Source organism: Bemisia tabaci, chromosome 3, assembly GCF_918797505.1.
Source record: "Bemisia tabaci chromosome 3, PGI_BMITA_v3".
Classification (NCBI taxonomy): domain Eukaryota; kingdom Metazoa; phylum Arthropoda; class Insecta; order Hemiptera; family Aleyrodidae; genus Bemisia; species Bemisia tabaci.
The window spans coordinates 12,942,264-12,966,074 of NC_092795.1; the positions used below are offsets into that span (position 1 = coordinate 12,942,264).

General features: G+C 39.6%; 1 protein-coding gene across 2 annotated transcripts in view; it reads right to left on the bottom strand.

Annotated features, from left to right (window-relative positions):
- The window catches only part of dve (SATB1_N and homeodomain domain-containing protein dve), a 102,055-nt gene extending 80,591 nt beyond the window's left edge, over positions 1 to 21,464 (bottom strand). The window contains exon 1 of one of the 2 annotated variants that reach the window (XM_019061948.2): positions 21,034 to 21,464. In XM_019061948.2, the coding sequence (XP_018917493.2) occupies positions 21,034 to 21,126 (93 nt within the window). In that variant the 5' untranslated portion in view covers positions 21,127 to 21,464. The remainder of the gene's footprint in view (positions 1 to 21,033) is intronic. The other variant, XM_019061947.2, reaches the window with a different exon arrangement.
- Positions 21,465 to 23,811: the final 2,347 nt, after the last annotated feature.

Here is a 23,811-nt window from a genome sequence, read left to right on the forward strand (position 1 = left end):
AGGTTTAAAATGCAAGAACCGAGAATTACGGACGTTTGTCTTGATTTGCCGTTATGACCGCTTTATCTGACGTGGTGCGGAAAAAGACAGTAAATTCATCCCAGGATGAGCCTCCAAACACACTAGAGCGTGTGCTATCCGTGGCTCATTTGGAAATACGCTTATTGCGCTTTTCCATATCACGGCAGTTATCCTACCGGGAATCGTCCGAGGAAGCGCGCCCAAATAAAATTTCGGGCTGTGTTTGGCAATCACTCCCCCGATGCACGTAAATTCGTGTGCAAATAAGCCGCAAGGACATCCAAAAAATTCTCTTTTCGGAATGTTAATTGAATTTTTCGCCGGATTACGCGAGCGTCCAGCATTTCTCCGGACTGCACGCGTGATTTTCGTCTCGCAGATTAACTACGTCCACCATTGCTACCATAACCGGAGTTTTATGGTAATGCTAGCACGTTTCATCTTGCAACCATTTCTGTGAAAACCGCGTAACAGTCTCTTATTGTTCAAAACGATGCTCCGAGCTATTCATGGCGTGCTAAGGAAAAACGCCGTGTATGAACATTCTAGAGTTGCCAAATTTCCTTCGATAAAATGTTAATTTCTGAGGAAATATATGAATATTATCCCTAATTTAGCTGGAATTTTCGGTGGAATTGCGAGCGAAATTATCTGAAAAAGTGGAGGGAAAATATTCATGAGTTTACCAGGAAATTCGTGTTTTTTCAAAGTAAATTTGGCAACGCCTGAAGGATCATACGGCGTTTTTCCACAGCACGGCAGTATTCTACCGTGCTAAGGAAAAACGCCCTATGAACATTCGAATGTTGCCGAATCCTCTTTCAGGAAATATTTATATTTCAGGAATGAAATGAAAATTTTTCCTCGGAATTTGCAGATACTTCAAATTGAACTACGAACAAAATTCTCTAAAAAATCTGAGGAAAAATATCGGCAGATTTTCCCAGAAATTTCGTGGTTTTTTCAAGGAAATTTGGTAATGTTCTGAAGGCTTATACGACGTTCTTCCTTAGTAAAGCAGTATTGCGAGTTTGATTCGTTACTATAAACTGCATGCAAGTTTATCAACTCGGCTGGGACGAGGAAATACAAAGTCTAACATCAGATGGGCATATTGTACAAGAATCAACTTTATTGCATTAGCCGTTGCCAAATTGCCTATCGTGTTAAATTTTTTTACGCGAAAACGAAACAAAATTTTGACTTAAAAATGCGTGCTCAAACTTTGGGACCCGTTGTACTATCCTGGCAACTGTCCGATTTTTCATTAGTAGGTTATGTTGTGGTGAATGTTGGTGGAAATACTACAAAAGTAGGCTGACTCTATTCAAGTTAAAAGAGAGATCCCTCCGATTGAGTTGAATAAATTGATAGTGGCAAAATACAGTGTATAATACCTATTGAGCAATGGACTTGAACAAATAGTTACAGTGGTTGTGAGGATTTTCTTCAATTGCCGAATTATTCTACGAATAAAAAAAAAAAGAACAGCAACCCGGATATATTTGGAAAAGCGAGAGGAGGGAGCAGTAGGGCTAGTTGGTGTCAGCGATGAATTTGGATTTTACGTGTCAAAATATCTTGGTGTGGACGACCACGAGCGTTTTGGCGTTAAAAAATTAGGAGAAAAAAAACCTCACTTTCTCCGACGTTATCCACGCGTCGAATTAGAATTCGTTCCGGAATTCATGGATTCGGACATTTTTCGGCATTAATTGCAAGACACCAGGAATGAACACCTCGATTCTGGATATGAGGAATTGCGTGGCGGGCAGAATCGTATTCTCACTCCGTTCTATTGTCATAAGCGTAACTGAGGGAAATTATCGGCAGGAAAATTTGACGGATAAATCTCTGATGCAAGGAGCCAGACAGTGACGAGAGAATGACTTCAGCATGCATGAATGACTGACCGCATTTTTCTTATTTTCGAACTCGGCCGAATGAAAATGTCGCTATGATGATCTTCGGTTTTGTGATATCTATGATCGACGTTAAAAAACACTTGTAGAAAAAGAATATCGTGAATGGCAAGAGATGAGCAAGTTCTGTACAATTTACGCTGAAAAAAATGTGCTTGACTCAAGCACGATGATTCTTGAATTTGCCACACATTTTTTTTTAACTAGATTTAAGCTGAATTCTTCTTGATACAAGAAAAAAAATATTGAGTTAAGCAAAAATGTAGTTTATATTAAGCAGCAAATTCTTGATTCAAGAAAAAATACCTACTTCTCTGTGGCAAATTTAAGAAACTTTTTTTTCAGTGACTCGAAACAGAAGGCTGCCGAGTTGGTAACCGGTGCCTATAAATGATTCTGATATTTCTAGAAAAATTGTGACACCTTGAGACACAAGGAAGTGAACACCAATTTTCTAGATATAAGATATTGCGTAGTAGTTAGAGTATTGTTATATCATTCCATTCGATTGTCACAAGCGCAGCTAGGGGAAATGTCGGCAGGAAAATTTGCATCTCTGATGCATTTTTTTTCTTTTCAATTTGAGCCGTGTTAAAATGTCAGCACGATAATCCCCGGTTTTGTAAAATGAGCATTAAAAATTATTTGCAGGTAAAGCAGTATCATGAATGTCAAGAGACAATGAGGTTCTATGAAATTTACTCGAAAAAGGGGGCTGCTGCTCTGATCTGCTGTGCCAAGGATATATGCAGTATGAACCGTTGCCCAATTTCTTTGATAAAGAACTATTTTTCCTGGAAAACTATAGTTAGTTTTTTGAGTATTTTATACGTGATATAGTCGAACGTTTCTGAGAGTGCCGTGGAAAAACATTCCGATGGCCAAGGAGCTATAATAGCACCTTCACCTATCTGATAGGACGTCGCCATTTTTATGATTTTAACGTTAAGGTCTGCAATTTTTCTATGCGTCAAAGCGCCATTACAAGCTCCAATGCGGAAATGGAAAAAACTAAACACACCAGCTTGCGTATTTCATACCTCAAAAGAAGGCAAAGTCGGTAACTCTTTTTCGCTAAAATTTTCAGTTAGCTGGTATTTTTCCTTAGCCACACTGAAAAAAAGTTAGGTCTATATAGACATACCGTCCGTTCCGGGCTCAGATGCCAAAAGTTCCGGGTGCTGGAGCCGTATCTTCGGGTGCTCCGGGTGCTACGCCCGGAACTTCCGGCCTCTGAGCCCGGAACGGACGGTATGTCTACATAGCTCGTAAGTACGGCTTCCACGGCCGGATTCTTTTTCAATGCATCGATTCGTGACTTTTTTCGAAAAAAAAACGAAACATATCGATGGAAACGTGACAACATTGGGAATGTTCATACGGCATTTTCATGCCGGACGTGCGCGTCAAGTACAAGAAAATCGTGAAAAAGCGTCGGATCCCGCAACCGCGTTAAAAGCGCGGGCTAAGCAGGTGAAACGGTTTAATCCGAAAACATGAAATCAGCATTAAATAAATTCCGAATCCAAATTTCTGATGCTAGAGTCTATTTAAATTTATAGAGGCACATTTTTATTTTTCATCCCGGGAGTCTTTAATCCCCTCCGGCGGTGGCGGCGGCAACGCTTTAATCGCATTAGCCCGGACAATACGGGATCACGAAAAATAAAACTACCTACAATTTGCCTAATCTTATCCTGATTGATCCTCATCCTCCCCTCTGATCCGCCGGGCTAAATCTCATCTGCATTTATAATAACCCACTCCACGCACCATACACTCCGCGGTGAATCTAAGTGCAGAGCACAGTGGGCTCGACTTAAGATTCTCTGCCCAAAAAAAGCACCAATCGGGTTTTTGCATCCAGTGATTTGCAAGTCGACAAGGGATTCTCGCTCTTTAATTGGGCGTGTTTCGTCGTCTTTCAGAACAGAGGAACGTAACTCCATCCCAAGGTTGCCAAATTGACTCAAACAATTCAATTTTTAACATGAATATACCTGTCCAATTTTCATCAAAAATGTGTGTGATTTTTGCATAATACCAGAGGAGGAATCAGTGAAATTTTCAGCTAGAACTTTCCAAATTCTCTCGGCAATAATAGATTTGCTAGGGAAATTTGGCAGCATTGAAATGTAGTTACGTTCTTTCGTGAGTGAGCGACGATTTATGCTAAAATGAATTTTTTACAAACGCATTAACTCGAGAGGAACCATGTGCATAGGATTTGCGTTCCGGATAGTTTCTTTTGATTTAATTTGTTCGTGTGTTGTTCTGTTTAGCATAAATACGCCGAATTTCGCAGCAGCAGAATGCATGGGCACTAAACTTGTTTCATCATTTTGGGTAGTCAGGTGGACGATGCCCCTCCAAGTTAGTTGGTGAGACTCAGGGCATTATTCGTGTGGATTTGTTTTTAAGATTTAACAGGTCGACACCATGAACTACTGGGCTAATTGTTATTCGGAATCAAGTCTAATGTATTTAGGATTTAAAGAAATCAGATTTTTTGGGGAAAGGAGGGGGGGGGGGGCAATGGAGGAAGGAGGCATCTCTGAGATACGTGGGGTTCATAACCAGGGACGTATTTTTATTTGTGTTCCGAAATTATCTGTGCCTCACCATTAATGTGTAAATCTTAGAGTTTTGATAATCAAAAGGTTGACTTCACAATCGATCGTGCACCCTTTTACAGCTCATGAATCCTCATAAATTTCGTGACTCCTCCATTTTTACTTCTTAATTATTCAGAGATTTAGCACACCCCAAAATCCGTAAAAAACATATACTTGGCAACGTCATCAGTTCGCAGTAGCCTGTCCCACCTCCTGACGTTAGGAGAACTCCTTCGTTCTCAACTAAATCTGCGATCCGAGCGATGAAGTAGGATGTGGCGACGGGTTTTCACAACCAATCCTGGAAACAGAACCCGCGTCGGTGGGAACGGGAGCCCGCGACTCCAACAGCGAGAGAAATTCGGAAAACGAGGCCGGTTGGAGTGGATAATGGCAGCAATTTGGTTTGGGCTTGTACCCGATTGCGATTGGGGCAGAGCAGAGCAGGGCAGGGGTCCCGGATTTGAGGAGAGAGGTGGGTGCCGGCTCGACTGACACGGCGATTCGACCGAGGCTCGAGGAGCAGAAAAATTCGCGGCTTCGAATTCGTGGCCGCGGTGACAAGTGTGGAACAATTGTGTGAACGCACCGAGCGGAGGGAGGGGGTTGAGGGAATTAGAAGATCCGGGAGGCGGAATCGGGCGTAAAAAGTAAACAGAGTTAAGAGACAATGCGGAGGAGGTGTGCAAAAGGTGGATGAAGATAGTGGCCAAGGCGAAGCTTTGGTGCTGCCGGGAGCGGGAGGGGGAGGGGGCGGTAGCACGGTGGCGGGACAGCGCGGCGAAGAGAGCAAATTACCGTCAACTAAAGTGTGTTCTTGACAATGCATAATAAGTGCTGTCCGCCCGGGGCCGGGGGCCGGGGCGAAGTGGCGGAGCTGCCCCAAGTGCCGGAAGTAGGAGCAAGGGGCGGTTATAAAAATCATTGCGTTCATCCGGTGCGTTACACTTGGCAGCCTCTTTCAGGCGACAGAGCGGAACGTGCAACAGAACCGGGGGAAAACTGGAACCGAACCGCGCCGAAGACCCGCCGTCCCAGCGGCGTGGCGTCCTATGCGATACATCGATCGATCTGCGTTTAAACCTATGGAAAAGTATCGATATACAGGGTGATCGATTATTTTCCACAGCTTCAATTGGGGAATCGATAGTCGCGCCAAGTCCTGCATCGTCCAGCTCTCCGGCCGTAATTCTTCAATTTGTTTACCGATAAATAATGAGCGAGGCATTCCGCGACGCTCTCGGACATCAGTCGGACTGCACTCCGATGCACTGCGCTCCGCGGAGTCTCGCTTTAACGCACGGCGCGGCGCAACGCGACGCATCATCTCAAGAATGCACCTTGAGATTCCTCTCATTCAATTACCGAAACTGACGACGCTAATCGTCGAGCATCGGGAAAAATTGCTCCTTGCGAGCGGCTCCCAGCCTGGAGGCGTCGCTCGTCCACCTGTTGACACCATACCAGCGGGCCCGCGATATTCGGCAATGGAGGTGTTGCTTGTGTGAGGAATTTGCGATTTGACTACTGACTCTCATGTAAAAGTTTGCAAGAAACACGATTGTGCCACTGATTTTCTCTGAAATCAACTCCCAAGCTCAAAAAAAGCTCTCAAGTTGAGGCCAAAATGGAGGGGATATCCCACGCTATCCTGAGACTCCACATCTACATCAAGACAAACTCTCCATGCAAAGATAGGGAGCAAATACATTGACAGGGCTGCCACTTTATTTGGGGACTCCAAAACTGAAAACACGGCATCACTGCTAATGTAGTTGCTCCCTATCTTTGCATGGAGAGTTTGTCTTGATGTAGATGCGGAGTCTCAGGATAGCGTGGGATATCCCCTCCATTTTGGCCTCAACTTGAGAGCTTTTTTTGAGCTTGGGAGATGATTCCAGAGAAAACCAGTGGCACCACCGTGTTTCTCGCGAACTTTTACAAATGAATCGATAGTCAAATCGCAAATCCCTCACACATGCAACATCTCCATTCCAACGTGAATTGGGGGTATTCAGTTTGGACGCATTTCTGGCAAACGGAACTATGTGCCCTACATGAGCCCTGAGACCCAAATGGGTCTATATACGCAACAGGGCTCACGTCATAATTTTCGGACCATCGTTTCCTCTCGTTTCTTGGGAAGTTTTAGGTAGAATTGATCAATCAAATCGGAAAACCTTTCTACACGTAAACAAACCATTCTAATGTTCTTGACTTGCGTTCTTGAAGGAGGTTTTTCTTATTATTTGATCTGAAATACAATGTTGCAAGCAACAGGATGATTACTTCTATATAATCTCTTTCTCATGAACACAAGAATCGTTCTTTTCAACAGAACTATGGACCCAAACCGACCCGTACTTCTCGCTTGGCTTGCACCACTTCCCGCAAAAAACAAAAGAATAGAAGACATCGATAAAGAAGTCTTCGGGAGCTCTGAATGAACGGATCGATCATTAGGCCCTTACCGCAGGATTACTTAAAATAGGAGTTGATGAACGAGCCGCGGCACACAGTGAAATAAGAAATCGGGAAGTTTGGACACGAATTTTTCTCTAAAACGGCAAATTTTGGATGTTTATATCGTCACAATTTATATTTTAAGGATTGCTTCTAAAAGGAAATTTTACGAGGAAACCAACTGAACCATTTTAAAACATGTACGATTCGCATTGCTAAAGATAAAAGCTTTGAGAGTTTTGTATATCATTCGAGGCCTCCGGTTAATTGTGCGACGACTCATTCGAAGCGCGACAAGACCGCAGGAGACAGTTCGATTTGGCCATCCATGTCCAATCGAGAGGAAATTCTTAGATTTGTCTCTTCTCATCTCCTCATCCCGTAGTTTGGCCTGCGATTGATATTTAATCATTTATCTCGCACTAATCGACCTTGTCTCCGAACCACTGGTGCATCGCGTCAATCCAGGATGTGCACCATCCGCACCCGTACTTGCCCTTAACCCTGCATCCTCCTATTATTAGCTCCCAACTTAAATTTCTTCGCCAATGTGACGTCATCGCCTTAAATCGGAATTGGAAAGCTCTACCCTAGACTGTTTTTTTTTTTTTTTTTTTAAGAAGAAAATTCTATTTTCCTATTTTACTCCAGTTTTCCGTGAACTTACACGCGTTCATAAAATAATAATAAAAAAGAGGAAAAAATGGCGAAAAGGATTGAAATTTTGACAGATAAAAGGTACCGCAGGTAAAAAAGAAATAAAAGACTGGAGCGTTTCTGCGTAGCATCTACTCCTTTGCCCACTAGAAAACTAAAAATAAAATAAAAGAACTCAAAACATGGATCACCTATTTGTGATAATAGATGATGTGTATTGACTCTGGAATAAAAGTTCAACAGGATAGAATCTATCCTATTATAAGCCATCACTCTTTCAAAATCTCTCCTATCTTAAGTTATCACACTTGTGAAAACTATTTTATCACCTAATATTACAAACAGGAGATCCGCAGGTTTTGGTATTCTTAAATTCAGTATCAAGGTCAATGCCACCCCCAAAACGTTCCAAGTTTTTGTCGCTTATTTTTTCATAGTCCTGGTAGTACATTTTTTATTATTTTACCCGTAAGAGAATACGTATAAAATGAATGGTCTCTGACCTGCATGAATCTACGTAAATAACAAATTCTGATCCAAGATAGGTTTAGTTCCAGGCATCCTCTGAATTCTTACCTGCGAAAAAATAGAAAAAAAATCAGTATTAGCGTATTTGGCAGAAAAATTGGGCACAAGTGAATTAAAAATAAAAAACCACATTTGAGCCTCGATGGAGAAAAAGGCCTCACAAAATGCAGGAAGGTTTCTCAAGAGAGGACTTTTGTGCAATTTTTCAGCGACTTCAAACTTAATTTAGCTTTTCCTTTAAAGTGCGACTTTGGAATGGTAAACTTTAAACCATCATAACTCGAAGGTAGTTTGATATTTTCAGCTTTTAGTTTTGGTGCCACGTTTACGTGTGTTCGGAAACGGTGTCGGTTCTTTTCGAATTTTAAGTTTCAAAATTCCTGACTAGGTAAAATTCCCTGAAAATATCCAGTTTTCCAATGCTATAGACCACCTGCACCGACAAAATTTAAAGTCCTCTATTGTAGCAATTTTGCTCGCTCAAAGGAAAATTGTGGGAATCTAAGATTAAACTCTGTCGTGCTGACAAGGGAGACGACTCTCTGATGGGTCTCAATTAATTCATCAGTTAAACGATGCTAAAACCATATGCAGAGTAAGCTGACATAGATCTTACAAGGAGGACGTCTCGTTAGAAATGTAATTATATCAAAGCCGCAATTGCACAGGCTAATTGTCAGCGAGTGTTCGCCAAGAGGCTCAACACGCACAACTCCCCCTCCCCTCCGCGCCATGCTCCATTTATAACGCCTCCGTACAAATTCTCCAGTTATGAACATCGATTGAAACACCCTCAGCTAACACGCCACGAGTGGGAGGGAGGAGTGTCAGGTGACAAAATGTGACAGGAGCTTTGGCCACTCAAACTGCACTGCAATTCATGCAATCTCCAATAAAGATACAGTCATAGTTCAAGTAAAAACAAGCGGGAAAGCTCTAAAACGATTCGTATCAGAGAAGCGCTCATTGCTATTTTCTATGTAGGGTAGTTTTAAGCTCCTTGAAGAAGATGAGCACCGATGAGATAAAAGAACTCGCTCACTAAAATTTCAACTATCAATTTTGAGAAAACTTTACTTCCGCTAAAAAAATAAATTATAGAAAAACAATCTTCATCCTCCGTGGGTCCGTGTTTTGACATCAGTAGCATTAAATGGATCTCATTGAGCAAAAAGGAACCAGCGCGATTTCAGTGTTTTCAAATTCGTGCAACTTCTTCTTTTCTTTTGAAAATACTCAAAGTATGTACAGTATTAAAATTTACACAGTTATTTTCCTTTAAAATTAACTATTTATTTTTACTTTTATTAATTTGGTGGGGAGCAGAAACTATTTCCTATTTTGGGATAATCATGAAGAAGCAACATTTTTACAACACAGTAATCGCGCTGGTACCTTTTTGCTAAATAGTATCCAGATAAAGGTACCACAGATTGACCAATTCTAAATATGTTGAAGCCTAACATATTCTAAATATGTTAGACTGTTCCTCGCAATCTTGCCGTTGAGCTGATGCGCCATTTGAACGCATTGTCACTAGCATACTATAGAATCCGAGAGACAGGTTGAAATAAAAAGCGTTCCCTATCGGCAGAGCGCTAAGAAGTTGCTTTAAGGGTAATATTCAGACGGATGAGAAGCGAGCTTATATTAAATTAAAATGAAAAGTTGCCACAATCCAACTGAATCTCCTCGGCAGATCAAGGGAAAATTGTAAATACATATACGACAAAAACGCCTCAAGAACATCATGTGACACTCCTGGAAGTAATCGGTCAACCGCGAGTACACTGTCCTGAAGGACCTTCACATCGCGACGTGGGGCTGGAGGCGAGGGGAGGAAGAGCGTTGTCGCTCACCTGGTATCTATTTGATGAACCCTTCGCACTCCACTGCCTCTCATGAGGGGAGGGGGCGGAAACTTTACGCTCGGGCACCCCTCACTTAAGAATCATATTCGAAAAGTTTCCGAAACGGGGACTCCCCAATTAACTTATTAGACTTGTAATATGGATTTAATGTTGAAATCAAACAATCATTAACGATGAGATTAAATGACGAACTGTTATTTGGGCGTCAACTTCTTTTCACGCACTATGGAAAATCGAATGTATTCACTGATTATTGTGAAAGATGATTTGTCTACTTAGATTTTCCAAAACATAGCTTATCGAACTGCGGTACGAAATCCAAACATTCAGGAATCAAAGGAGGGTTCATTCTACTGCCAGGTTTTGTGTTGTCAACCGATTTTGAAGAGTATCGACAATGAAACTTCGAAATCACGTATCCCGTTTACGGTGTTTAAAAATCTTGGCTCTTATTTTATTTTTTTACATTAGAACATGCCTACCTAATTTCTTTAATTTTTTTCAGATTTTCCTTTGCACGGAAGGGAAAAGTCATAAATGTTTTTAAGAATTGACTAGAGTAGTTTTCGATTTAAAAAAGAAAGTATAACAGGATGTTTGCAACGGCGCGGCGCAACCCGAGTAATGTCATTTGGGAGTGTCGCCGTCGATAGGTAATTTTTTCATTTAATATTACAGGTAATAAAGATTTTTTTAGAAAAAGAGCCGATTTAGTTTATTTGCAAGCACGTGCCGTTTATTTCAAATGATTGTGATGTGGTGTTTGATTGTATGCAAAGAGATGTAACTCAATAGTTAAGTAAAATCCTGTGAGTATAGCTGATGATATCTCATTGTTACCGACTCACTGATACTCACCGGTTTGGCTGAAAAGCAGTTTTTCAGTAACAATAAAATTAATTAAGTTGTGATTCTTTCTCTACTTTTCCGCAGGGACAAGTGACGGATTTGCATGGAGAGAGTAAATACGGAATAAGAAAATCCAAAACTAATCATGCAACTCGGAGATTTCGAACAGTCCTTAAGTTGCTGCTGGCCGCTGGATGTTATAATTTCTCTCAACTACAGGGAAAACCATTTCTGAGAAAGTTGCCGAGAAATCACGGGCTTCGTTATTTTATTGATTGATTATTCGTGGATTTTTGAAGGGCGGCCGGGTGATTATTTAACAGAAAGAAAAACAATGCAATGTACATTCCCGATAATTTTTCGGTACCTAATTGTCATTATTTGTAAATCTCTTAGAAGGCTAAAAATGTCATTTAGGAAATGTGTGCAAGTTTTACGCACCCGATAATTGTTGCCATGCTACATGGACTAAAGAAAAGTAGAACGCATTTTTATCCGACTATACTGCGTGAACGTACGTATGGTGCCTTTTTTCTCTTTCGCGTTAAAGTCTCTGAAGCGATATAATCTCTTTTCTATTGCTCTCACCGAATATACCTGCAATTGATGTGCGAATTTAGCAAATGAAAAATACAGCCGTAGCTGGGATTAAACTTCCCAGAACTTGTCCTTTATTTTCATTTCTTATGGAAAATTTACCACTATTATTGCGCAGAATTTTCTTCTTTTCTTTTCAATTACATCATTTCTACGTGTCGAATGAAACTTCGATACATCGCTCACGGTGGTTTCATTTTTAACATATTCATCAAGAAAAGAAAATTGAATTGTTTCATCCATCAAATTAAAGCCCGCGCATAGAAAGCGCTACATTCTGAGACTAGAATAGTGAGCAGCAAATAAAACAGACAACACAGTACACAGTTACTTGGTGTTCTTGTAAACAAATCCTGCATCTTGATGATAGCATTTCAAAATTGCTTCAAGTTTTTCGATAATTTGGTTGATCCTTGCAGAAACAATCAGACCGAAAATGTACCAAAAACGAGTCCTTTATATTCACAGATCTTTGCAAAATTATGCCTATGGGGGGTACATACACCAATCAGTAACCTAAGATCGTTGGGAATGGTCCGTGCCGCCATAATTTTGATTGTTCTCGTGTTCGAATAATTTTCTTATTTCAAGATTTCTGAATCTTTATACAAACTTTACTTTCTACAATGTTCATAATATTTCGGTGCTTTCATAAAATATTCCCTGGATTACATTTGATGGTATGGCTACTTAAAATCAAAATTGTTAGAATGGTGTGAATTTTTCATGATACCTAAGTTACCTCCTCTTTTGCAATTATTCTAATTTTTAGCGCATTCCTTAGAAGTAGTTTAAGCTTTGTTTAAGAGTCGGGAGTTGAATTATAGCCAGAGAGAGATATGAGAGGAATGGTCAGTAATTAAATCAATAGAGGAAAACTCATTCATTAGCAGGGAGAGAGAGATCCATGATCCTTGCTGAGACGGAAACGAATAACGTATAAACATCATTTGGTAAACCGGTTACAAAATAAGGATGAACAAAAATCTCAAGATGGTCAGGGAATTTTATCATCACGGAAAATCTTGCCAATTGATTTGGCCCATGGATAAGTTGATAAAACATTAAAATCGATAATTAAAACATTCAATTAAATAAAACCTATATTTTGCAATATTCACTGCATACCTTGCCTTTGAAGCAGAAATAACTTGATCGGGAAGTAAATTTGGATACACTTTGTGCGCGGTCCAGGTTGAAAAATAAAAGAAAAGTAAGAGCTTTCTGAATAAAGTCGGCTGCGACATGTCTCAAATCAAAAATATTATTCATGCTGTCTCCGATGTTTAGGAATACTATGGGTAAAAATTTAAAATCCGCTGATGGGGTACATTTACAGCCACCAGCCACCAGATCAGAGTTATGACTGGGAGAAGACATAAGTGGTCGAAATTGAATTGGTAAGGTGTAAGGGAAGCGATCATGTTAAAAATTTCGATGCTTTGTGTCTCCTCATCACCGGTTAATGGCTATCGTGATAGAGGAAAGCAACTTTAGAAACACCTAACCACCGGTGTTAGAAAACCGCTTAAGAAATTAAAAATTAAATTGATCCTTTTCTCTGGAGAAAAAACAAGATGCGTTATTTGAATTTCTCAAACTGTCTAATATGTCTACTGAAATTCTAATGAATCTGAAAATATTAATTAAATTTCTAATAAAAATAAATCGTCAAAACACACGTTTTGGAAAAACTATGTTTAACCTCTTAAACGCCAGTTTACCGGAAATGACCCTCTAGTGTATTCATGGTATCAGCCCTCGATTCAACCAATACCGCTCAGAATTTCCTTGGAAACCTCCGAAAAACAACGGGGTCAGAATTTTTCTGGTTAAAAGAAAAATAATTTTAATGATTTATCCACGTATTTTTTTTTTTAATAATGTGACATGCAATGAACGCAGGATGCAGGAACCCAATGAAAACTTATGTTTTTCCGCAAAGAAAACCACTAATATTTTCGATTGATGCAGGAGACAATGTCTATCATAATCTTGGAGTTTTGAGGACTTGAGAGCACGGAACCTTGTCATCTCATGGACACATCCGTGCCCACTCGCATGAAAAAAGTCTAAAAAAAGATATATTGCCTTTCACTTAGCCGATTTGGGCCGAATGTTTCAAAAACAACTATCACTACCTGTTATAATCCCTTTATAAAAGGCAAAGGAACCGCGCTGGGCGCGGGGGTTAATAGTATAAATATGCGTAGGGCGGTTAGTAGTGGTACCTCTAATAAACCGGACCGTTTTCCCTTTTATTGCCTTCAACAATCGTAGGATGTGCCAATGAACGTCGCCCCGGAAAAAGGTTGATGGAGATATATTTCGCCCTGAATTCGGCGATTTGACTTAAACCTTAAGCAAAGCCGAATCCTTTTAAAAAATGCATTTCCTTGTTCTCTTGATAGCTTAATGGAGTTAAAATGTGCAGACAGATTTCTCTAAAAGGATCCGTGCCCTTTAGATGAGTTAAACTGACCTATTACCACCTTTTTTTTTCATCATGCCAAACTATGCGTCTTAAAACCTTATGTGCAGAAAGGATATGCAGGAAATGAATACATTTTTATACGTAGGGATATGATTTGTATGCATCTGAGGAATACCCTTTTCTTCCAAATATGAACAAAAATTAAACTAACGTTGCGGGTTTAATTCAAATTTTAACTGAAACAAAAATTCAGATAAGTGTAAACGCATGGGAAAATGAGTAATTCTTTTGTATGATAGACGAAAATACTGTAACAGGAAAGTAGTTACACGTGGTGACAAACCTACAACATTTTCAAACGATATTTTGTATTGTTCTCACATTTAAAAAAGTTATTTTCTCTATTGCAAGTCACAACTTTTCAATTTATTAAATCTCTCCCGGAAAGGCACATGCTATTCTAACTCAAAAGTGACAAATATAGACTTCCAACATCGTAGTTAGTTCGAACGACCTACTCGCCAAGACACAAAATCTGATAGGGCTGCAGTCACTAACCAAAGTCATTTCGACTTCCTTTACAATTCAGTGATCCTAAAGTAGACTAATATTTTCCACACAAGTAGTTGGAAAGCTCTGGCAAGACCAGTTTGGTTTTTTGTGGAATTTTTGCGTCCGTTTTCTACAGCCAAGTTGACTCGCACTGACTTGTGATTTCCCTTTAAGCAGGGGATTAGAATTGGCTGATTCATGCTTTAAAAAGAGAATGAAAGGTACTTCCTTATTTAAGAGTTATTTTTTTAAAAATATGATGAATTTGGTGACATTTTGACGAGGACAAAATCCTTTGTGATAATTTGCCATATCTGACGTGCTTCGTGCATTAAAGAAAGGAAAATAAATCAATGAAATGCAAGTGGGAAGAGACATCAACAGTCGGCGCAGAAAGTTTTGATTATTAACACTTGGCCATTCCTCAACCTTTTCACTGTTTAAAACTTTATAGGATCGTAAAATGGAGGTATTTAACTGTATATTCCTAAGGCGCACATATAAATTGAACTGAAAAATAATTTTTCTGTAAGAAGGCATTCTTTTATCGGTGATAAGTTAAATTTTTTAAAGCTCTTGACAGCAGTTTTGAGAAATTTGAAAGAAATGAATGTAGCACCTCGAGGGCAAGGTTAGTTTTACTTGACGTCAAAGAAACTGCTGGAGTATGATTTTAGCCTTCATAACAATGTATTTGTCCTCTAGATAAGAAAAACTATTAAATGTTATTAAAATGACAAAATATGAGCAAGAACGAGTCGTCTGAGATTCCCGCAATGGCCGTAAAATTTTAAGTATGCCAATCAGAAAACAACGGGTGTATATAAGGAAAACGCAACGAACGCATTTTGAATTACAATTAAGCTAACATTTTCTCGTCTATCAAGTGTTCATATGTCATTATCAGTATTACTCTATATAGGTTACCCTCCTAACTCACGTTACAAAAAGTTTGTGATTACATAATTTTGCACCTAAATGGTCACCATTTGTGATAAAAAGGAGGAAAATGCTCTAAAATGAATAGTTAATGCGGCTTTTGAGGCTTTTTCTGGATAATGAGCACGTAAAGACGGGATTTACATACATCTATTGATAAATCCTATGCACTCCCTTCTTCCGCTCAAAAACAACACTATTCATTGGAACATGGAGTTTTGAATTTTTTTCAGCACAGTTTTAACAGGACCGAAACTATACATAATCATGACCATGAGCTTAGTGCGTCCAATTTAAATACAAGAGATTGAGACAAAATAATTCGACAAATATTGTCACCAAGTTGGCAATAAGTTCAGCAGATGCTAAAAATTATTATGTTTAAAATATTAATTTTCTTCCTTTTTTTTAAACAACTTTAAGTTACATACTTCGGTTTAATGCGCTTTTAAAACTTTTGCACCTATCTTGCACTAGCGGGCAATTCAGCATCTCATAATTTCTCGCATACTCTTAACTCAAGTTTCACGTTTTTTTCGGTGTGCATTTTCTTAAAAAATACACTAAAACGTTTTCCGTTCAGAAATATCGAAGGTAATTTTATTTTTCTGCCAATTCTGGACTTTGATCTCCTGAGTTGAGTCATTTTTGAACCAAAAGATTCAATTATTATGACCGTGGACGTGGCAGCGCGGATCAAATAATGTGGAAAGCAGGATGGAGGATTTGCGACCGAGAGAGAGTGACCAAATTGTGCAACGTCAAGTGGCCAACCCCTCCGCCTAGCTCAAAGCTCAGGATTCAGCGCCATCTAGCAACTGGGGAGACAATGCCCCGAACGCACTTTGCATGATTAAGTGTGTCTCTAATCCGCAGCCCTGCCTCGGAATGAGCCAAAAAGGCTCCTACGACCGTCTCCACGACTGTCCAAACGAGTGTGACTATTTCGGTGAGAAAAAGGAAGCACACCACCGATTGCATATTTTCCTATCCAGGGGTGCAAAATATGCCAGATCTCAGTATTCGTCGATCGTGGAAAATTTTCGGCCGTAGGGAAAATTTTAAATTAATGGGGTTTTCCTCCCTACATGGAAAAAAACAACCTAGCGCTGAGCCGTAACACTTAAGGTAAAATAGCTGAAGGACTTGACTAGAGCTGTAGGGCACGGCATTACTGCCTCATTTAGCGCTATTTTACCTTAAGTGTTAGGGCTCAGCGTTAAGTTGTTTTTCCGTGTACTTAGCACTTGAAAGAGTTGCACATTTTGCCGTGAGCTCGTGTGTCTTGTCATTAAATTGGTCATTTTTCTGTCCGATAACAATTTTTTAAATCACATCGATGGTCGAAGTGCGAAACCGCGTATCTCCATTTCGGGATTTCAAAATGTTCTCTTTGATTTTATTATTTTTGGAGGGAAAGAAGTCAACCTCATTGCTTGACAATAATCTGCTAACAGAGAAGAAAAATCAAGGAAGTTTTCAAGAAATTACGTTTGCTAGTTTCTTGGAGAAAAATGCTATATGACCGAAAGTCTGTAATATCGCAACTGGAGACACATACATAGTTCCGCACCTTTTATAACCATCGAAATTGTAAATTAAACACTTTTGTCTCGGATCCAAAGCAAAACAGTTTGACTTTAGACAAAGTTCTTTTGGCTTTAATGTTCTTTTTTTAACGTGACGAAAATGTGTTTTAACTTCAAAAAATAATTATTAGACAAACAAATATTCTTTAGAATAAAAAAAAACTCTGCGTTTTGGTTCGAAACATATTTTTTTAAAAACAATCTTGTTTATTTAGCCGTGAGGAGAAAACGCCGTACTGCGTCCCGGTGTGGGTGACGGAAACGCCCGGTTGACGTTTCAAAACTTTTTGCACCCCTGTTCCGCTCCTTGGAGCGAATTAACTTCCCGTATTATCCGTAATCGCTTTTTTCGTGGATGGCTTTTCCATAGATAAGGAGGGCGATTTGTCATGCCATGAGCGGGCCTTTCGATGAGAGGAAATGACCAGATCCGGACTTCCCTTTTCTTGCTATGCATCCTATTATTTTTCGCGCGTTTAATACAAATTTATCACGAGGAGGAGTGCAAGAGAGAGCAGAGTGACTTTCAGTGACATCATCCGGTCGCTAATCAGAGATAAGAAAATTGCAACAAATTTTACTATCCGTGATAGTGGGAGCTCAAAATCCGCTTTGTTCTCACCCTGCTTTCGACCACACAATTGTGAACTACACATTGATTATGTTCAATGTCGGGTTTACAAAAATAACGTTTGTCAAATCTAGTCTGGGTTTAAAAGATTGAAGAAAGTGAAATAATTATGTGCACAAGCTTGGAAGACTCTTGATGGACGAACTTCTCTCTCTTTATACATTGCAAGTCTTGATTCACTGGTAACTGCTTTGGTTTTTACTGTCGGCCGAAGTTGCACAAATAAATGTTTTTATTTTTATTTTTTTTAAGCATAATAATTGGACTGAATTTTGCAATTTAGAACTATAAATTCTGGCTTTTCTGGAAGAACACTTATGTGCATAGGGAAACTAATAATGGCACATACGTTGTGTTTAAACCGGGCTAGAATTTATAGTTCCAAATTGCAAAATGTAGTCCCCGTAGTATTCAAAGTTATTTATTAACGAGGTGTAAGACCCTAAAAACTCGGGGATAAAGGTTAGGTGACCCTCATTACACATCTCTGGGAAAGAAGTAGCCCAATGGGTTATTCACCCCATTCAACATTCTTCTCATTCTTCTTTTCATCAGAGCTTGCGTGTGACAGGAGATACTTCTCCAATCCAAATAAGACCCAAATATCGGTACAAAACGATTTACGATGTACGCAGAGTCACTCGAGCATACCTCCTATGAAACATAAACATCCCGAAAGTATTTCCCCGGAATGGGAAAACCTTACAACACTGGTTCCTCCTTGGGACATCCAGCTGCGGAGGTATAATTAAAATCTTCAAGCCGGGCTAAATGAGACATTAAACAAATAATAAAAAGAATCAATTTAATGAACGTAGCGACGAAGCACGACAAAACTCCTAATTAGAACATTCTGGGGACGAAAATATTTATTAGCTTGATTCTTGCCAATTTTTCGCGGTTTCGTGATGAGAGCAAAAAGGGATATCAAAGCTCACGCTTCCGATAAAAAGACAATCGAAGTCGGGTTTAACGATCGAGTGGTTTGTTGTTGGTCAATGATATCGCTGTTAATGTGTGCATAGAAATCGGCACCTTCCGGCCAAAGTATCACAAGCGCCATGCTACGTTTCAAAATTTCCGCCGCCATTTTATTTTTTTACAGGGAAATTATTGGTTGAATCTGTCTGAAAATCTCACTGATTTTATCGGCAGCACAAAGATAATCCGGTGATATTTTCGGACAGCTTTGTTGGAAAATTTTTCTGTAAAAAAATAAAATGCGTAAATTTTGAAGGTCGCATGGCACTTGTGATACTTTGGCTGGAAGGTGGCGATATGTATAGGTCTCACAAAAAATGAACAGACAAGAAACAGACGAGGCCTACGTTACAGAGAACTACGGTACACAATTCTAGTAAAATTAGAAGTCTCATACGTCCTTTGACTAAAAAATGCCTCAATTTACGTCATTATGAATAAAAGAGAAGTAAATATTCCTCAGGATTAAAGTTACGGAAATGACGTAATAGATAGGGTACTTGGGCCCGTTGCAGTAGATACATTTTAAGGTAAATACTAATGAATTTCGAAGGAATGGATTTAGGTATAATTACAACTTTCTGCATAAAAAGAGAGATAATTTTTTTAAAAAATTGAAGTTTTGATTATTCAACCTTCGTTTTCCGAAAATACAGGTAAATTCGATTCCGAAGAACATAAGATATATTACTTGATAGTTATTTATTTATTAACAAGTTTCATTTAAATTCGACCAATTTGAAAGCATCATTGTATACTCCTTTAAAAACATACTACCAGCACTTCAAATATTATGGCAAAGAGCACTTTTAGCAGAAAGAAGCACCACTCCTAATAAACTACAGGACAGAAAAGAAAAGGCTCGTACTTATTTTCTCCTAGTATATGATATCACCCCATTGAAGGGCTAATTTTGTTGGGCTAAGATTTCTCGTGTCTTGTTAGCCGTTAGTTGTTTCGGGACAGAGTAGACTCTAGCAAAAGATCATCTTTCAACTAATTTTTTCAAAGAATACTGTTACTTTTCTTTCATACTCGGCCTTTCGTTTTTTCCCCCAAAACAAGCCCCAAGGTTGTTTGCGCCTTTTTTCATTTCTACGAGTTCGTATGTTCCTGTTCCTGCATTTACGTCCTAAAGTTGTGTCGCTCACTTAATTTTGTTTCCAGGTAAGGGTCCCAGATACGTTCAATAAAATTTCAACACCTTTACGGATTGATATTTTAAAAAATTGAACTTCAGCTTTTCAAACCTATTTTTAGACGATAAAGAAAACAAACCTGCGATTCTACGATTCGCCGCGGAAGGAGAACGCAAGACGTGAAACGGTCCAAAAGGCCGAACCTGACAGTCCAACCCTTGTAAGATATGAGCGTCATGATGCATTTTTCTTTCTCCTCTCAACATCAAATCAGACCTCTGATTTGGTAATTCTCACCTTCCTATCTCCAATTTGGCTCAAGTGTGACATTTTTTACGTGATGGAATAACAACCCTGCTCACTAAGGTCAAAAACATCTTCCTCCACTATTCAATAGGAGAAGGCCGTAAACATGGGGTGCGATTAACAGACTTACCTAACTACCTATAACTATGATAAGTTTAGTAAATGACCAGGTATTTCGAAGAGGTTTGACCGGGAGAGTCATTATAAGCCATATTATAATTTGCCACCAAAATAAGCTAAATTTTAATAAAATTTCGCTGCCCTTCAAAATAAGCTTTGATGATACGATGAACAATTTTAAATGCGTGATGCTGCTTTTCCGGCCTATGCAAGGGGAGTAACTCGCGGAAATGGTCAGATATTTTGTTTTAGATATGGTTTTTCTTTTTTTTTTTTCCTCACCAATGGCTAATTAAGCTATCAAAGAAATGAAAGATTTCTATTTGTTCCAAAATCCACGCCGAGGTGCCGGGGAAAATGTCGCTACCCAACTTGGGGTAGTTGAGTGATGTTGATGGTAAGGGTTATTGTTGTGGAACGCGGGCGAGAGACTGTTAGAGGGGGCATTCTGTCACTGGAATTTAGACAGAATTCCTCAAGGTTTTTCAAGAATAATATTCTTTTGCCTTTAGTCTAATAATAAGGTGACTTTTTTCGTGAATTTTCAACTGAATGCACTCACGGTTGCCGCAAGTATCACCGCTGGGACCCCTCAGAATGGTTAGTGGTTGTGCAAGAATGCCAGAAAATACGTTTCCCTAAAATCTATCGTCATAATTTTAATTCAACGTGAAAAAGCCAACATTCGAATGAAACCGATTGAAAAAATCAGTAAAATCCACCACTGTGCGTCACAGGAGAGAGGCAGATGCGAGAAACACCCGTCAAGATTTTCGACGAAAATCCTCACTTTTCCCCAGAAAAACGCATGACACGTACCTGGAGTCCATTCTCGGCGAAATTCGCGGTTCCTTTGGCGTTAGCCGCCATCCAAGCCTCGGAAAAAATCTCCATAGCGTTCTGATAGTCCATTTTGAAAGAGAGTCAAAATAAAACCAACACAATTCTCCAAACCGAAGTCAACCGAGCAGTCGGCAACATGTAGATACACACGGGGGCCTCATGACAAGGGACGAAGGGATGAAAACACAAAGAGTCAAAAAGAAACACAACACGCGGGTGGCTCCGAGCACATGGCAAGGTCTCGGACGATCGGGAAAAGCGTGCGGGGACAGAGGAGCCGGCGACATGCACTCGCCTCGGGTGTAGGACGTAAACTGGAGTCGGGAGACGCGCTGCGCGGCGCGGGACAGATTCGGGCCGGCCGCCACCGCGCCGCGCCCCGCCGGGGACGGTTAACCACCCACCCGCACCCCTGCACCCGTTAGCATCGTCCGCCTTTCAACCCTTCACCGTGCGTAGATAGTCTTCTTCTCAAGATGTGGAGGTCCAGCTTTGAAGGGATGTTCATTTGGAAAAGATTTTATTCTGAAGCTTTTTTAGTTGATTCTTTACTAGGATATGTAATTCGGTCATCGTGCGTAGAGAGTCTGCCTCTCAAGATGTGGAGGTCCAGCTTGGAAGGGATGTCCATTTGGAAAAGATTTTATTCTGCAGCTTTTTAAGTTGATTCCTTATAGGAGATGTCATTCGGTCATCGTGCGTACATATGTGGATAGTATTCTTCTCAAAATGCGGCCTTTTTTTTGCGTGCGCCTTTCAACCCTTCATCGTGCGTAGATAGTCTTCTTCTCAAGATGTGGAGGTCCAGCTTGGAAGGGATGTCCTTGTGGAGAAGATTTTATTCTGAAGTTTTTCACTCGTCACTTTCCAGTCAAATTATCACAAGTGCCATGCGACGTTTCAAAATTTCCGCTGCCATTTTATTTTTTTACTGAGAAATTTGTGGTTGAATCTGCTTGAAATTTCCACTAAATTCAATCGACAGCAGAAAGAAATGCAGTGAAATTTTCGGACAGCTTCGTTGAAAAATTTCTCAGTAAAAAATATAAAATGAAGGCGGAAATATTTAAAATTCGCATGGCGTTTGTGATACTTCGGCCGGAAGGTGACGACTTTATTCTTTACTTAGGAGATGTAATACGGTCGACTTTAAGACGGTATTATAGTTAAAGACTGCCCCCCGGGAGGAGGAGGTGCGGTTTAGAATTGGGGAGTCCTCTCATTTATTTTCTGTCTCTATTTCAAATGTGTGGGAGTTGTCTCTTGGCTTCTCAGAAAATGTATCACATACTGGAAGATAAAAGTAACTTCTGAAATTATACTTACGTTCTACGTTAATTTAAAACCGTAAATTATAAAAAAGAAAAAAAAAAAACCATCGGCGAGGTTATATGTCTTAAAGAAATTCCACCACGTAAATGAGTTAGCATTCTGAATCAGGTATACAGAGCTCTTGTATGAATGTATCTAATTTTCTCTCCTTGTTAATGCTACTTTTTAAATGTCCAAAATATGAGACCCGAAATGTTTTCTATCAATAAAGCATGATTGTGGAATCAGGGAAACTGATCTACCTATTTAGAATGTCTCGTGAATTCACTTATTTGGGAAAATTGTCAAGCCGCACGGTCAACACATCGAAAGTACTATTCATCACACGAGTAATGATTGAATAAATCAAGTTTTTCTTCACACATTCAACTGCACTAAAATTAGTGTGTTCGGTCAGCGCTTTTAACTCGCAATTGTTTAACAAAATAATGGCCCAACTCGACAAACGCTGAGACCTCGCAACGAGATGCAGGCAAAAAATAATCATTAACGTATACAGAACTTACATTGGCAAAAGAAGGTGCGGTATGCACTGAACAGTCACATCATGATGATGTGACATGACTTTTCAATGAGGATAATCAGCGTAAAAATCCTCTTAAAAGAGAATTTTGACTTGCGGTTCTCTGAATTGGGAGAAATCAGAAATTCTCAAACCGGATCTGTTTTGACGGGATGGAAGAATCTACATCGCCTTAAATATCCCCTAAATATTCATGGTTGAGCGGAGTTCACTGATTTTTCACGATTTTACAGGAAAATGCATGTCCGTATGATATTGCGCTGTTCGTAATAACTTTTGAAAAACTGAACTTTTGGCGTTTAATAATTTAGGATTTGATGTGATTTCAAGGGATCGTGTTTTCGGCTTATTTATGGCACAGCCAGCAGCGATTTTGCAAGGAGGGATTACATGCAGATTCATCGAGAATATCACGTAAAATCATTTTCGCATAATCAAATGCCGGAAAATCAGTGCTGCTGTGTTGCCAATTTTCAAGAATCGCCACTGGCCACAGCTAATTTATCAGCAAGGGGGTTTCCTCAAAACCATCTTTGCTGTTGGTCAGATTTTGCAGATTTACGATCGGAGGTGGATTTATGAATCCCGGTTTTTTTTTTTTTTTTTTTTTTTTTTTTTCAAATAAATGAATAACCATACCTACTCTCCGTTAAGTTTGTCACTTAAGAGGCAAAATTGAAGACAAACTTTAAGTACACGTTATTTGTCAATAGATTGTCTATCGTTCCTATCTAGCGCGATTAATGTATGTTGTTCGAATAGATAACCATGTGTGTTACCAGGTCAGTATGTTGCCTATGTAACACAATCGAAGGCGAATTTTAAATGGACGATACCTACAAGTTCGTTTATCGGCTCAACCAAAGATGTTCATGTGAGTTTTTCGAGTAGATAACTAT